Source organism: Bubalus kerabau, chromosome 4, assembly GCF_029407905.1.
Source record: "Bubalus kerabau isolate K-KA32 ecotype Philippines breed swamp buffalo chromosome 4, PCC_UOA_SB_1v2, whole genome shotgun sequence".
Classification (NCBI taxonomy): domain Eukaryota; kingdom Metazoa; phylum Chordata; class Mammalia; order Artiodactyla; family Bovidae; genus Bubalus; species Bubalus kerabau.
This window is the reverse complement of record NC_073627.1, coordinates 40,958,156-40,976,040: the sequence shown is the minus strand read 5'-3', so window position 1 is coordinate 40,976,040 and position 17,885 is coordinate 40,958,156. Positions and strand designations below refer to the sequence as shown.

General features: G+C 38.6%; 1 protein-coding gene across 2 annotated transcripts in view; it reads right to left on the bottom strand.

Moving 5' to 3' along the window:
• METTL16 (methyltransferase 16, RNA N6-adenosine) overlaps window positions 1-17,885 on the bottom strand; it is a 70,802-nt gene that overhangs the window by 18,385 nt on the left and 34,532 nt on the right. For both annotated transcript variants that reach the window (XM_055576914.1, XM_055576915.1), the window contains exon 6: window positions 17,463-17,605. In XM_055576914.1, coding sequence (XP_055432889.1) covers window positions 17,463-17,605 — 143 coding nt within the window. The remainder of the gene's footprint in view (window positions 1-17,462; window positions 17,606-17,885) is intronic.

The window sequence follows — 17,885 nt, the reverse complement described above, 5'->3', positions numbered from 1 at the left end:
TCTAGCATGACCTGTACTTTGAGATATGCACTCACCTGCAAATAACTTAAGAATACATATTGCACTAAAGTTTCAGCAGAACATGAAATCAGTTTTCTCTATAGCAAATACAAACCCAAGAGAGGGAGTATGAAGATGAAGCGAACTGGTTAAACATAAAAGGATAGATTTTATCTCTTCTGATTATTCTAAAAAGTTTGCAAAGTATAAAATTTATAAGGAACTTCTGCTTCAGGCTATGACAGATTAATTAGTAAGAAAATTGCCAAAAGGAAACTGGACAAAATATATGAAACAATTTTTCAGAACTGGACAACTGCAGTGAAGACCTATCATCTCAGAGAGAAAAACAAGGTGAGCCCCACAACTGCCAGAGCTTACTGCCTGGAGGAAATTTCCAAGCTGCAATGCAGGGAAAGGAAACTAAAATAGAACCCCAAAATCCTGCTGAATTGTTGAGACAGACTGGAGCTCAGAAGAGGCTGAGGCAGTAAGAATTTGAAGAGCAAAAGAGAAGAGAAGAAGGTGCTGCACAGGGAGAGAATTCTGGACGTCTGCAGAGGAGTTCCCTGGAATATTTTGCAGAATAACGATGTGTGTGTGGGGGTGGAGGCTGGGGAAAGAATTCTCAGAAAACAGTAAGCTGAACAACTCCTGGATTCCAGACAGCGAGGACTTTAGTTTTGTGGTTAGACAGCTAGTTTGTGGTTCTACTATCTACAGCAGAAAGCCCTTGTTAAAAAAAGCGGCAAATAGCAGAATCCTGAAAAGGATGCTGCTTTTAAGGGGGTGAGAGGCTGTTCTGTATCTGCACTAATAAAGCTTACAAAAACAAGACCTGAAAAAGGATCCAACTGGTCACAAGTAATCTAAGTAAGCAATAAAACAAAGTCCCAAACTCATTAAAGGAATACAATGAAACAGAGCACCCCCACACATCAGATACACAATGTCCAGCATTTAGTCAAAAACTACCAGATATTAAAGAAGCAGGAAAATGACTCACAATCAGGATTTAAAAATCAATCATTAGAAACAGACAGAGAAATAAGATGATGATGGAATTAGTAGATGAGGACATCAAAACAGCTATTTAGAAATATATCCCATAACAAAACATAGACATGATGAGGCAAAGAGGGAAGGTATAAAAACTAACCAAATGGAACTCTAAGACATGAAAATTACAATATCTCAAATAAAAAATTCACTGGATTGGATTAACAGCATATTAGACTCTGCAAAAGAAAAGATGTACGAACCTGAAGACACAGCAAAAAAAAAAAAAAAAATCTGAAATAAAGCACAGAGGGGGAGAAAAAGAAAAGTTGAAAAAAATAACACAGCACCAGTGACCAATGGGACAGTATCAAGCTGTACACATAATTTGAGTTTCAGAAAAGAGACAAAAGGGGGACAAAAAGTATTTGAAAAAAAAGATCAAAATGTTTCCCAAACTGATAAAAACTATAAACATATATAAGTTCAATGAACTTCCCACATTAGAAACATAAAATAAAACCATATTATATATTTAAAATACATAACCAACAAGGACCCACTGTATAGCACAAAGACCTTTGCTCAATACTCTCTAACAACATAAATGGGAAAAGAATTTAAAAAGAATCGATATGTATAATGGAATCTCTTTGCTGCACACATGAAACTAACACAACACTGTTAATCAACTGTAAAATATAAAATAAAAATTAAACCAAACCAAACCATACTAAGGCACTTCATAATCAAAGAACCAAAAATCAGAGACCAAAAGGAAATCTTAAAATCAGGGGGAGGGTAGAGACTTTGTGTTCAAAAGAAGAAAGATAAACATAAATATTTAATATCAACCTCTCATCAGAAATAATGCAAACCAGAAGACAACAGAACAACTACTTTAAAGGACAGAAAGGAGAACTCCCTGGTGGTCCAGTGGTTAGGACTCCATGCTCTCACTGCCAAGGGCCCAAAGTTCAATCCTTGGTTGGGGAACTAAGATCCCATAAACCATGTAAGAAGCAGGAAGTCACCACTTTGTCTTAACAAGAGCTGAATAAACTCTTCTTAAATCCATGACAGAAGTACTCATAGGGCCTCTAAAACTGGAGACAGACAGACAAATACAAAGAAGCAACAACTTACTAAAGCAGAAACCCACCAGCAAACATCTCCACGGAACAACCAGTGCTGAGGTAGAGAAACCTACACTGAAACTGACAACTTGCCAGAGACTCAGCATTGCCGAGTCTGAGAAATACAAACTCCAGGGGTACCCACTCATCAGCGACCCCGTGCTTTTATATATATTATCTGGGAGCTTGACCAGGTTCTTACGGTGAGTAAAAGGAAAAATTCCCTTACGCTTCTGGCTGGGGGAGAGGAAAAGGAACGATTTTGAATTAGACTAGGGCATCCTGTTCTTAAAAAAGTCTGCCCCCAGGAGAAACCAATTAGCCAGAGCCTGACCTCTTGGGGTTTTATCAGAGCCTGACTGACCCAGAGGAGGGATATCATCCAACTCCAGCATACTCTAGGCATCCTTTCCCACCAAAGCAGGGGAAAAAACTGAAAAGCATGTGTGTAGATCACAACCCAGAGGGACGGGGTCACTGAAGGGCTAAAACCTATTCTGGGGACTACAGAATGCTTCCCCTCCTCCACACCTTACCATGGCATTACTAAAGACCTGTAAGAGCAGTTCCTTTGACCAAGTACATCATGTTTTCCTATTTTAATTATAAGACACACTAAAAGGCAAAAAGAAAAAAAAAACCCAACAGTCTGACAGGCAGAGAAACCATCAGAACCAGACATGACAAGGATATTGGGTGTTATCAAACTAGGAATATAATAACTATGATTAAGATGCTAAGGGCCCTAATGGCTAAAGTAGACAGCATGCAAGAACAGATGCGTAATGTAAGCAGAGAGAAGGAGATTCTAAGAACCAAAGAAAAATGAAAAAGATCAAAAACGCTGTAATGGAAAGGAACAACGCCTTTGATGGGCTGATTAGTAGATTAGAGACAGCTGAGGAAAGACTTTAGTCTGGGGATACCTCAACAGAAACTGCCAAAAGTGAAAAACAGAGAGAGAAAAAAAACAACAACAACCAGAATATAATATTCAGGAACTGTGGGACAACCACAAAAGATGTCAAATCTGTGTAATGGAAATCTAGAAGGAAAAGAAAGAAAAAAGAACAGAAGAAATATCTGAATCAATAATGACTGAGAATTTCCCCAAATTAATTCGGTTAGATACTGAACCACAGATCCAGAAAGCTAACAGAACACTGAGCAGAAAAAAATATTCAGAAACTGCACCTAGGTGTATGACTTTTAATAAAATCAAAGATTAAAAAAAATCCTCAAAGAAGTCAGAAAAAGATACACCTTACCTATAAATAAGAATTACATCCAACTTGTGTTAAGAAACTATGCAAGCAAGGAGAGAGAGAAGTGAAATACTTATTTCAGACACAGCTGACTTCAGAGCAAGGCAAGTTATCAAGAATAAAGAGGGGCATTATTCTAAGCTAAAATGGGGACAGTCCTCCAAGAAGACATAACAATCCTTAATGTGTTTGTAATTAACAGAGCATCAAGCTACATGAGGCAAAAACTGATACAGCTGCAAGAAGAAACAGATGAACCTTCTTTTAGAGATGGAAATTTCAATAACCCTCTATCAGAACGCACAGATCTGGCTGGCAAAAATAAGACAAGACATGGCTGAACTCAACAACACCATCAATCAATTGGATATAACTGACATACATAAACTATTCATCTTCTCAAGATCACACAGAATATTCACCAAGATAGACTGCTCTGAGCCATAAAATGCATCTTAACAAAGTTTAAAGGAATAAAAATCATACAACATCTGCTCTTAGTCCACAAGGGAATTAAACTTGAACTCAGTAACAGAAAGAGAGCTAGAAAATCCCCAAGTACTTGGAGATTAAACAATACATTTCTATATAACACATGGGTCAAAGAAGCTATCTCAAGAGAAATTAAACAGCATTTTGAACTAAATGAAAACGAAAATACAATTTGTTAAAGTTTGTGTAGTGAAAGCAGTGCTTACAGGGAAATTTATAGCACTGAATGAATACATTAGAAAAGAAAAATCTAAAATCAATCATCTAAGCTTCTACCTCAGGAAGCTAAAAGAGTAAATTAAATCCAAAGCAAACAGAAGAAATAATAAAAATTGAAATCAGGAAATCGATAGAGAAAAATCAATTATGTCAAAAGTTGGTCCTTTAAAAAGATCAATAAATTCAATAAGCCTCTAGCCAGGCTAAGGAGAAAAGAAAAAATAAAAAGAGAGGACACAGATTCCTAGTATCAGAAATAAAAAGGTGCAAAGATAATCTTTTCAACAAGTGGTGCTGGAATTGGACATCATATGCAAAAAAAAACCCCAAAACCCAAAACTATAAACAAACCTTGTATCATTTACAAAAATTAACTCAAAACGGATCACAGACCTAAATGTAAAACATAAAACCTAGAAGATAATATAAGAGAAAATCTAGATGACCTTGGATTTGGCAGTAACAATGATTTAGATACCAACACCAAAGGGAGGATCCATGAAAGAAATAATTGACAATCTGGACGTCATTAAACTTTGTGAAAGATATGTCAAGAGTGTGAAAAGACAAGTCACAGACTGGGAGAAAATACAGAACACCTATCTGTTATCTGAAATATACAAAGAACACTTATAAATCAACAATATGAAAATAACCAATCTGATTTTAAAATGAGCCAAAGACCCTAACGAGATACCCATCAAAGAAGAAATACAGATGACAAACAGGCATTTGAAAAGACGCTCCATATCATATGTCATCAAGGAAACAGAAACTAACGAGATACCCCTGCACACCTATCAGAATGGCAAAAATCCAGAACACGGACAACACCAAATGCTGGTGAGTGTGCAGGGCAACAGAAACTCTCATTCTGTCAGTTCAAAGACAAAAAAGGTCAAGCCACTTTGGGAGTCTTCCAAATATACTCTTACCATGTGATCCAGCAATCGTGCTCCTTGGCATTTACTCAAAGAAGCTGAAAACTTACGTCCGCACAAAGATATGCACACTGATGTCTATAGCAGCTTTATTCATAACTGTCAAAACTTGGAAGCAATCAAGATGCCCTTCAGCAGGTGAATGGATAAATAAACTGTGGTATGTTCAGACAATGTAATATTATTCGGCACTAAAAAGAAATGAGCTGTTAAGCCATGAAAAGACATGGAGAATTCAAAAGCAGAGACATTACTTTGCCAACAAAGGTTCGTCTAGTCAAGGCTATGGTTTTTCCTGTGGTCATGTATGGATGTGAGAGTTGGACTGTGAAGAAGGCTGAGCACCGAAGAATTGATGCTTTTGAACTGTGGTGTTGGAGAAGACTCTTGAGAGTCCCTTGGACTGCAAGGAGATCCAACCAGTCCATTCTGAAGGAGATCAGCCCTGGGATTTCTTTGGAAGGAATGATGCTAAAGCTGAAACTCCAGTACTTTGGCCACCTCATGTGAAGAGTTGACTCATTGGAAAAGACTCTGATGCTGGGAGGGATTGGGGGCAATAGGAGAAGGGGATGACAGAAGATGAGATGGCTGGATGGCATCACTAACTCGATGGACATGAGTCTGAGTGAACTCTAGGAGTTGGTGATGGACAGGGAGGCCTGGCGTGCTGCGATTCATGGGGTCTCAAAGAGTTGGACACGACTGAGCAAATGATCTGATCTGATCTGAAGTTAAAGACAACCTGAATATGCTACATAGTGTACGATTCCAACTATATGGCATTCTGGAAAAGGCAAAACTATAGAGATGGTAAAAGATCAGAAGTTGGGAAGGATGGGTCAACAGGTAGAGCACAGAGGATTTTTTAAGGCAGTAGAAATATTATGTATATTATAATGATGAATATACATGTGTCCAAACTCACAGAATATACAACACCCAGGATAAATCCGAATGTAAACAATGGACTCTGGATGGTAACGAAGCGTCGAAGTAGGCTCATCAATTGGAAGTGTCGAAGTAGGCTCATCAATTTTAACAAATGTCCCACTCTGGTGAGGGATACTGACTGTGGGGGAGGTATAGGGGCAGGAGTAAATGGAACTCTCTGTAATTTCCCCTCAATTTTGCTGTACCTTAAACTACTCTAAGAAATAATCTATGTACACCCGAAATTAACACATTGTAAATCAACTTGAATCCATAAAAAAAATATATATATATACACACACATATATAAAAAGTCTAACACAAAAGAGAGAGAGAGACAGGAATGACCAAGAAGCACATGCAAAGATGCCTAGCATCACTGGTCATCAGGAAAATGCAACTTAAAACTAGAACAAGGTATCACTATAAAACCAATAGAATGGATACATTTTAAAGAAATGGCAACATCAAATGGAGTCCACTGGAACTCTCATACATGGCTGGTGAGAATGGGAAACAACACAGCCACTTGAGAACAGCCTGGCAACCTGACTCAGGAATCTAATCCCAGGTATTTACTCAAGATAGAGGAAAACTTAAGTCCACGCAGACTTATTTGCAAATGTTCAGAGTGGTGTTATCCATACTAGCCAAAACCTGAAAAGGGTCCAAATGTCCATCAATTGGTGAGTGGATTAACCAATTCTGGTAGATTCACACAATGGCATACTAAGCAATACAAAGGGAGACACTATGGATACAATACATGTTACATGAAAGCCTGTTTTGCATTGGGTCATTTACAGTAATGAGGAAACAGCCTCAGAAAAAAAGTTTATTGTACTAACAAATCCTACAAGCAGAAATCACCATGCAGGGTCACATGGGGAAGACACTAGGGTGGTCAGGAAGCAGACGACAGAGTGAGGGGAGTGCTTAGGCTACGGCCTCTAGTGGGGTTTCCTCAGGATGGGCAAGGCAAGGCATGGGGTACAGTTTAGGATCAGCTAGTGTGAATAACCTCCAAGGGCTCTGGGCTGTGAAGGGGTCCCCAGGCACCTAGCATCCGGCCCTGGGATGATCAGGCAAAGGAAGATGGCTTCCTGGGCAGAGGGGGCAGATAGAGTAGGGATCTATCTGCCTTGCAGATCCAAGGCTCACTCAGGCTGGGTCCTTTGCTGTATCTAAGAATTGGTGAGCCCAGGGAGGGGCAATCTCCCCTAGCGAGGGCAGTCAAAACCTAATAATACATAGAAAATTTTAAATATTTACAATACAAAGCAAGACACAAAAATCCAATTATTTAAAAGTCTAGAACAGGCAAAACTACTGTGATAGAAAAACCAATGATCACTAGAGGTTGCATAGGGTAGGAAGAGACTGCAAAGGCCACTAGGGAACTTTTTAATGGTGATGGAAATGTTTTCTATCTTAACTGTGGTGGTGGTGATGTATACATTTGTCAAGATGCATCAAATCATACACTCGAATTGGAGAAAGTAACCATATGCAAGTTATACCTCAATAAAGCTTATTTAAATATACAAACTTAAATATGATCTAGCTTGTATCTTTAGACATAAAGAATAGTAAACAATGCAGTAATGCTCTGCATATTTCTTGCTTTATAACACAGCTTAGTTACACTGCTGCTGTTGCTGCTAAGTCGCTTCAGTCGTGTCCGACTCTGTGCGACCCCACAGACGGCGGCCCACCAGGCTCCCCCGTCCCTGGGATTCTCCAGGCAAGAACACTGGAGTGGGTTGCCATTTCCTTCTCCAATGCATGAAAGTGAAAAGTGAAAGTGAAGTCGCTCAGTCATGTCCGACCCTCAGTGACCCCATGGACTGCAGCCCACCAGGCTCCTCCATCCATGGGATTTTCCAGGCAAGAGTACTGGAGTGGGGTGCCATTGGCTTCTCCATTAGTTACACTAGCAATACATAATCTGTATCCTCCTTTTTTCACCAAGCATCATAATTACTCCCGTGTCATTTGAAGTTCATCCAACTGCACATTATTTTTAGAGAAATTTCAGACTAAGGGGATACACATTCAACATTTACTTGTTTATATGCAAAGTAGCTACTGCTGCTGCTAAGTCGCTTCAGTCATGTCCGACTCTGTGCAACCCCATAGACAGCAGCCAACCAGGCTCCCTCGTCCCTGGGATTCTCCAGGCGAGAACACTGGAGTGGGTTGCCATTTCCTTCTCCAATGCATGAAAGTGAGAAGTGAAAGTGAAGTCGCTTAGTCGTGTCCGACTCTTCATGACCCCATGGACTGCAGCCTACCAGGCTCCTCTGTCCATGGGATTTTCTAGGCAAGAGTACTGGAGTGGGTTGCCATTGCCTTCTCTGAAAGTAGCTACTATGAAGGTGAATTTTACAGTCACTAAAACTCAAGTGGATTTAAGAGCCTCTAAAATCACATGCCAGGTTAAAACTATAAATTGTCTTTTTTTTTTTTTTTCCATTTTTATAAGTTGAAAATGGTTGAAGATTGGCAATTTCATATGGTTCACCTTACATTAAGTAATATGAATGAAAATCTTAATTATAGAAGCATGACAAATACTATTATACTGCTTTAGAAGTAGTATACATTAACCAGTACTTTATTTGTTTTTATTGTTTATGGGTTCAAGAACAAGTAACAATCCTTATTTTTATATCATCAATCCTTTTCCAGATTTGAAAACACAAATAAATAGTTGTTCTACCTAAACTACTTTAAACAAACCTGGGTAAATTTACTTAGAGCCTAATCTATTTCATTTGGCAGCTTTACAAGGTTTGGAAGAAAAAAATATGGTCCCTTTAAGAAGGCAGTATATAAATGGAGAAATCATTAAGCAGGAATTAAAAGCCTTTGGTAAGTTAGGAGTAAGACAGAGAAATTAAAAGCAATTCATGCTCACATAGTAACAGTATAAAATAAGTTGATTCACACCTTTCCTTTAAAATTAGCATTCCTGAACAAATTAAAAAGTTTTTTTCATTGAAGTATAGTTGATTTACAATGTCTTAATTTCTGCTGTACAGCAAAGTGACTCAGTTATATACATATATACATTCTTTTTTATATCATTTTCATTGTGGTTTATCCCAGAATATTGAATATAGTTTCCTGTGCTATATAGTGGTATTTTGTCGTTTATCCGCTTTGCAACTGTTGGTATCTACTATCCCGAAACCCCGACTCCGTCCCGCCTCCACCTGCCGAAACCCCGACTCCGTCCCGCCTCCACCCGCCTCCCCCGTGACAACCACCACCCTGTTCTCTGTCTGTGCGTCTGCTTCTGTTTCGTGAACACGCTCACCTGTGCCATATTTTAGATTTCACATACAAGTGACATCATACGGGATTTGTCTTTCTGACTGACTTACTTCACTTAGCTGAAGTACTCTCTAGTTGCATCCATGTCCTTGAGACATGAGATGAGAATCACCAGAAGCCAAGAAAAGTTCAACAACAGAGACAAAAGAAAGATGTTACAAACCTCCTCAGGTGATGAAAGGAAGCAAGTATTTAGACAATTAAGGCTCAAAGAACTTCCCTGGAGGCTCAGATGGTAAAGAATCGGCCTGCCAATGCAGGAGACACAGGAGATGCAGGTTCGATCCCTGGGTTGGGAAGATCCCTGGAGAAGGGAATGAGAACCCATTCCAGTATTCTTCCCTGGAGAATTCCATAGACAGAGGGACCTGGCAGGCTATAATCTTGGGGGTCGCAAAGAGTCAGACATGACTGAGCAATTAACACACTTGACAAGACTTGTAATATGTCATTGGTACTTAATATAGGCTTGGCAGAGTTTATATTTCTTTTAACCCTTACTGTAATGGGGTTCTCAAGGCAAGAATACTGAAGTGGTTTGCCAGTCCCTTCTTCAGCGGACCATGCTTTGTCAGAACTCTCCACTATGAATACACTATGAATACAAGAATATAGAGAAGAACTATACAAAAAAGATCATAATGACCCACCCAGATAACCATGATGGTGTGATCACTCACTTAGAACCAGACATCCTGGAATGTGAAGTCAAGTGGGCCTGAGGAAGCATCACTACAAACAAACCTAGTGGAGCTGATGGAATTCCAGTTGAGTTATTTCAAATCCTAAAAGATGATGCTGTGAAAGTGCTGCACTCAATACGCCAGCAAATTTGGAAAACTCAGCAGTGGCCACAGGACTGGAAAACGTCAGTTTTCATCCTAATCCCAAAGGAAGGCAATGCTAAAGAATGCTCAAATTACCGCAAAACTGCACTCATCTTATGCACTACCAAAGTAATGCTCAAAATTCTCCAAGCCAGGCTTCAACAAAATGTGAACTGAGAATTTCCAGATGTTCAAGCTGGATTTAGAAAAGGCAAAGGAACCAGAGATCAAATTGCCAATATCCGTTGGCTCATAGAAAAAGCAAGAGAGTTCCAGAAAAAAAAAATCTACTTCTGCTTTATTGGCTACACCAAAGCTTTTGACTGTGTGGATCACAACAAACTATGGAAAATTCTGAAAGAGATGGGAATACCAGACCACCTGACCTGCCTCTGAGAAATCCATATGCAGGTCAAGAAGCAACAGTTAGAACTAGACATGGAACAATGGACTGGTTCCAAATCAGGAAAGGAGTACATCAAGGCTGTATATTGCCACCCTGCTTATTTAACTTACATGCAGAGTACATCATGAGAAATGCTGGGCTGGAAGAAGCACAAGCTGGAATCAAGACTGCCGGGAGAAATAGCAATAACCTCAGATACGCAGATGACACCACCCTTATGGCAGAAAGTGAAGAGGAACTAAAAAGCCTCTTGATGAAAGTGAAAGAGGAGAGTGAAAAAGTTGGCTTAAAGCTCAACATTCAGAAAATGAAGATCATGGCATCTGGGCCCATCACTTCATGGCAAATAGATGGGGAAACAGTGTCAGACTTTATTTTGGGGAGCTCCAAAATCACTGCAGATGGTGATTGCAGCCATGAAATTAAAAGACGCTTACTCCTTGGAAGGAAAGTTATGACCAACCTAGACAGCATATTAAAAGGCAGAGACATTACTTTGCCAACAAAGGTCCATCTAGTCAAGGCTATGGTTTTTCCAGTGGTCATGTATGGATGTGAGAGTTGGACTATAAGGAAAGCTGAGCGTCGAAGAACTGATGCTTTTGAACTGTGGTGTGGGAGAAGACTCTTGAGAGTCCCTTGGACTGCAAGGAGATCCAACCAGTCCATTCTAAAGGAGATCAGTACTGGGTGTTCTTTGGAAGGACTGATGCTGAAGCTGAAACTTCAATACTTTGGCCACCTCATGCAAAGAGCTGACTCATTGGAAAAGACCCTGATGCTGGGACGGATTGGGGGCAGGAGGAGAAGGGAACGACAGAGGATGAGATGGCTGGACGGCATTACCGACTTGATGGACATGAGTTTGAGTAAACTCTGGGAGTTGGTGATGGACAGGAAGGCCTGGCGTGCTGTGATTCATGGGGTCGCAGAGTCGGACACGACTGAGCAACTGAAATGAACAGATACGAAGATGACACCACCCATTTATGGCAGAAAGTGAAGAACTGAAGAGCCTCTTGATGAAAGTGAAAGAGGAGAGTAAAAAAGTTGGCTTAAAATTCAACATTTAAAAAACGAAGATCATGGCATGTGGTCCTATCAGTAAATGGCAAATACATGGGGAAACAACGGAAACAGTGACAGATTTTATTTTCTTGGCTCCAAAGTCAAGGCAGATGGTGACTGCAGCCATGAAATTAAAAGATCCTTGCTCCTTGGAAGAAAAGCTATGACAAACCTAGACAGCATATTAAAAAGCAGAGACATTACTTTGCCAACAAAGGTCCGTCTAGTCAAAGCTATGGTTTTTCCAGTAGCCATGTATGGATGTGAGAGTTTGACTATAAAGAAAGCTGGGCACCGAAGAACTGATGCTTTTGAACTGTGGTGTTGGAGAAGACTTCTTGAGAGTCCCTTGGACTGGAAGGAGATCAAACCAGTCAATCTTGAAGGCAATCAGTTCTGAATATTCATTGGAAGGACTGATGCTAAAGCTGAAACTCCAATACTCTGGCCACCTGATGCAAAGAACTGACTCATTAGAAAAGACCCTGATGCTGGGAAAGATTAAAGGCAGGAGGAAAAAAGGACAAGAGAGAATGAGATGGTTGGATGGCATCATTGACTCAATGAACATGAGTTTGAGCAAACTCCGGGAGTTGGCAATAGACAGGGAAGCCTGGCATGATGCAGTCAATGGAGTTATAAAGAGTCAGACACGACTGAGTGACTGAACTGAAGTGAACTGTAACCTAAATACTGTATCATGAATCTTTTTTTTTTCCTTTCAGGCTGCATGGTGTGGCATGAGGAACATCCCCAATCAGGGATCAAACCTGCACCCCCTGCAGTGAGTGGAAGCATGATGTCTTAACCACTGGCCTGCCAGGAAGTCCCTTAGCTTCACTTAAAAAACAAATAATTATTTATTTGGCTGTGTCAAGTCTTAGTTGCAGCACACAGGATCTTTAGTTGTGGCATGCAAACTCTTCCTTAGCTTCACTTTAAAAAAAAATGTCTGCCCATTAGATCCTAACTACTCTCAACAGGCATCTTGTGACAACTAATCAAAATTTAAGTAGAAAAAAAAAAGGATGATCTAGCTACCCAAGAGACTTTGAACCCATTACACTATTTTAATGATGAAAGTAGCACTCTACTCATTACAGCATTTAGTTATTCTTTTGGGACAGCAGGTTTCAATAAAAATTATTTTGAAATTATTTCAAACGTACAGGAACTGCAAGATTAGCGCAAATAATTCCAGCATACTGTTCATCCCGATTCACTGCACTTTCCCCCACTTGCTTGCTCTGTGTGTTTTTTCTAAATCATTGGAGGGTTAGCTACAGACATTATCATGCCCCTAACCTTAAATATTTTGGCATGTACATTTTAAAAACAAGGGCATTCTCTCTTATAACCACAGAACAACGATCAAATTGCAAAAACTTAACACTCATACGGTACTATTATCTGGAATATGGTCCACACTCAAATTTCACCAATTATCCCAATAACGTCCTTCATGTCAATTTTCTCCCCTGATGTAAGATCCAATCTAGGATCATGCATTTCATTTACGTGTCAAGTCTCTTTAGTCTCTTTCAATCTGGAACAGTTCTGCAGTCTTTTTTTTTTTTTAACTTTGATGACCTTAATATTTTTGAAAAATTGTCTTACAAAATCTCTCAAGTTTGATATGTCTGAAATTTCCTTAGTCAGATTTAGTTTAAACATTTGGGGCCGGAAGAACACAGAGATGCTGTGTGTCCTTTGAGGCAACTTGTATCACAAGGTGATCATCTGGTCAAGGTGGTACCCCTCAATCTCTCCACTATATATTTTATATATATAGTAATAAATATTTATATATATTTATATATTTAGTAATATTTATATATTTAGTAATAAATATATATTACTATATATTTCTTTGTAATTGAGAAATGCTTTGTGATTATATATTTAGTAATATTTATATATATATATTTATATATTTAGTAATAAATATATATTACTATATATTTCTTTGTAATTGAGAAATGCTTTGTGATTAAGGAAATACTTAGAAACTATGAAAAATACCTTCTCTACAAATTTTTCATTGTTGACTCCTCCACGAATCAACTATAATGACTGCAAAATGGTGATTTTTCTAACTTGATTATTCTTTCTACATTTACTAGTTGGCATTCTAATGTAATAAAGAGCTTTCCCTTTATCCCTTATGTACTTCATTTGTTTACCTTATTCAATGTGTTACAATCCATTATCATCATTATTCACCCTAACCTTGCACTATACTGTCCCATATGTTGCTTGGGCTGTCTCCATGTTCTTTTAACATTTAATACCATAAAAGGTATTATCCCAACTTACAGATAAGGAAAATGAGGTGGCTTACCCTTTTATAAAGGCAAGTGTGTAGAAAGTTTGCAGTAGAACCAGTCTATCAGTTGGAAAATTAACTAAAAGCTCAGTTATGAAATTTACAGTTGTTCCTTGCAACTACCACTTATAGCACCTTGTAACTACACTGGCACCCAGTTTTTAAAACCAGAAAAGGAGGCTGGCTCCACATTAGAATAAAGTAACAAAGTACTTTTAATCTTTTCTTTCAACATAGCAGACCACAGCAGTTAAATCTGCTGGATCACTAAGAAGGACAAGAGTTAAAATTACCCTATTTACTATTCATTATTATTATTTACTACTATTATTATAATTACATCAAATATATATTTATTTAATTATATGACTACCCTATAAGGCATGATGTAGCTATCATTATTTCACTTTATCAATGAGAAAACAACTTTTAAAAATCAAAGAACCACATTCTAAAAGGCCCAGATTGTTAAGTTTATTACCCAGTAACTGGTGATGATCACCAGATATGTGGATTTTACCCATATCCAAGAAGTCCCCACCATCTGGCAGGGGGCAGCGGATGGAAAGGAAAAAGCAAAAATGGGGAGTTAAACCAGCATTAAGTTGGAACTTCGTAACTCTGGTTCCTGGAAAAATTAGAGAATCATTGTCATAAAGGGTGTCAGCTACAGTCAGTAATAAGAGTGGAACCCAGGCCATGAGGCGTTTGATAAAGTCTGCTGATTTATTTAGGTTAGGTGAGTGAGTCTCTAAAAAGGAAAATGCTATTAAGTAAGCTCAAGTCGCAGGCACAAAGAATGAAAGATAAAGATGACAAGCACTTGTAAATCTTTATCAACGATAAAAAGGCTGTCTAATGACGATATGTCAATTATATCTCAACAGTAAAGAAAAGGCTGTGCACTTAGAAGTCTAACTGCAGGCTGGGCTACAGCAGCTTCGTGGGGTGGTGGAAAGGGGATGAGAGCAGAATTAGAAGATCTAGGGCCCAGATTTCTAACCTGTACAACTAAGAGGCTGGATAACCTTCTCTCCCAAGGGCCTCCCAGCTGCAAAATTCCTTCAGACTCAAAACTGCAGTTGCTGCCGAGCGTGGCTCAAGTGAGGCACCTGGAGAGCCACCCCTGGAGGTCAGTCCAACAAGTACAACTTATTTCACTCCTCAATGTTACACATTTGGCTTAATTTCTGCACTTCTTCGGGAACAAGAAGAGGGTTAAGAAGAAGATGGTGGAGTTTAAATACTTATTTTTAATCTCTCATTTTTTCATAGCTTCAAAATATGCAGTTTCCACAGCATTTTAAAATTTGAGAGTTTCATAGTGGTATAAACTTTATGTCAATAATAAAAATATGCAAGAGGGCATGAACTGATACCTTTCTTCCTTTTATCTTCCCTCTCAACCTGCCTGAGTCCTAACAGAGCAGACAAGGCTGCTGAACCCTTTCTTTAAGTGGATTGTAACTGGTAACTTTTCCCACATATGACACCAACCTTGAAATGGTCAACTCTTTAGAAACATAATTTGTTGTTTTCAGTCCCTCAGTCATGTCTGACTCTTTGCAACCCCCTTCACCATCTCCTGGAGCTTGCTCAAACTCACGTCCACTGAGTTGGTGATGCTATCTAATCATCTGGCACCAGCAATTTACCCTTCGCAGCAAACATTCACCTTTCATTCAGTCTGAGGGCAGCCACAGAGCCAGGTACAGGCAGACTTGGAATATATTGACCAATTTCTCTCCCTTAGAATGGTGTTCCTTTACAACATACTTTTTGTAGTTCAAATGGAACTTTGGGAATAATAGAAATTTACTGATTAAAAGGCTCCTGAAAATGACCTTCCCCATTTTCCTGAGTGACTCCAGTTCCCTCAAAAGCTGATAGATACTGAAGTGGCCACATGGCCCTGTTTACCTACTGTCATGAGTTTCAGTGCTGTTACTTTCTTCACGTTTAATTTACTTACTCACACTCTTCTTAATACTCAGTATAATTTAAGTCTCTTCCTTCCTCACACTCTAATGTATCATTAAAGAAATCGATTAAGGTAAAAATATATTAACCTTTTGCTTTAATATTGTGTCAGTTTTCTGAGAGGCAGATCATCCAATAATCCCGTTGTCTTCCATGTTTAAATAAAATCACGTTTAACAAATCAGGGTATGTGTTGATTTTGGAACTGGCCTTCTACTAAAATAAACAACTTTAAATGCCTGTAAGTCCAAAAAAAAAAAAAAAAAAAAAAAAAAAAGGTTTCCCTAATTAGGAATTCTAGTTCTGAGTATTCACCCAGAAGAATTCAAAGTCAGGTCTTAAGAAATACTTGCACATTCATGTTCCTAGCAACATTATCCACGACAGCCAAAACATGGAAGCAACCCAAGTGTTCATCAACAGATGAATGGATAAACAAAATGCAGTATATACATACAAAGGAATATTAATATTATTCAGTCCTAAAAAGGAAGGAAATTCTGAAACCTGCTATAAGATGGATGCATATGGATGACATACTGCTAAGTAAAAGATGCCAGTCATAAATCATATATGATTCCACTTATATGAGGTACCTAGAACAGTCAAATTCAAAGAGACAGAAAGAAAAGTAGTGGTTGCCAGGGGAACCACTATGGGAAGAGAGAGAATAGGGAGTAGTTGTTAATAGGTACAGAACTTTCTTAGTTTAGTTTTTTAGTTTTACAAAAAGAAAAGAGTTCTGGAGGTTAGCGGCACAACAATATGAATGTACTTAATGCTACTGAACTGTACACTTAAAAAAATGGTTACGAAGGCAAATTTTACATTATGTATATTTTACCACAATTTCAAAAAATTCTTTATGTCACAAAGCTAAATCCCAGGGTTGAAAGTCCTTTCAGTTTGAACCAGCACATTATCCATCATTTCAACAATACTTGGCAGGGTGAGAAGTCAAGCAAGACAAATAGCTCTCTCTGAGTACCTTAATGACAGGTGTGTTGTCCGAAATCATTAGCTTTTAAAAAGGAGCAGCCTTAGCTCTCCTCTGGAACTGGTTAGGGATCTCAGTTTCCCTTCATTAAGTTCCTGACAGCTCAATGTCCTCACATCTGTCATTGTTTGGGAGACTGATTCCAAGAACATAAATTGCTTCGAGGACTGGGCAACAAATTTATTCTGGTTCACAGGACAGAGCTGAACCCATCTGTTTTCTAATCAAAAGCCATATTTGAATCAGTTTTGCTCCACCACGGGACCACACTAATGGAAGCAGTACAATCATATGGTATTTTCCTCCTTTCCATCCATGTAGTACACATGATTATGGGAAACACAAATCAATTAGAGGCATGACAGCACCCTCAGAAACAGGGTCTCTGCAGACTGTAGGACCTTCAACCAATTCCATTTTTATCTGTTAATTCTTCGGACCACGGTGATTCATTTCCTCTAAGTGATTTCATTTCCTCTAAGTGACATGGTTTCTTTCTGAATTACACACGGGAAAATATTCTTACCAACTTACCTTAATCTTTTTTTAAGCTGTAAACTGTCATGGATGATCCTTTTAACAAACTCTAATTCACCTCCTTCTGCCATGATCTCTGTGATACCTCCTGTATTTACAGAACTGGGTGGGGGTCTTCGAGGATTTCGAGAATTTACTCCCTGAACAACAACAACAAAAACTCTGATGAAAAATTTTTATACCTTAAGACCAGGTCTCTGTAACCTAGTTCTAAGTAAGAATGCTTAGACATAATTTCAATTTCCAAGTACCATGCTAGACTTAGGATTTAAAAATCATATAACCACGGCATTTGAAACAACTACATTCATGTAAATATTCCTTCCCTAAAGGGTCTGATTAAACATACTAACATTGTACTTTTTTATGTAACAATTCTGTCACTTTTTCTTTACATTTTCTGTCTTGGTATTATATACT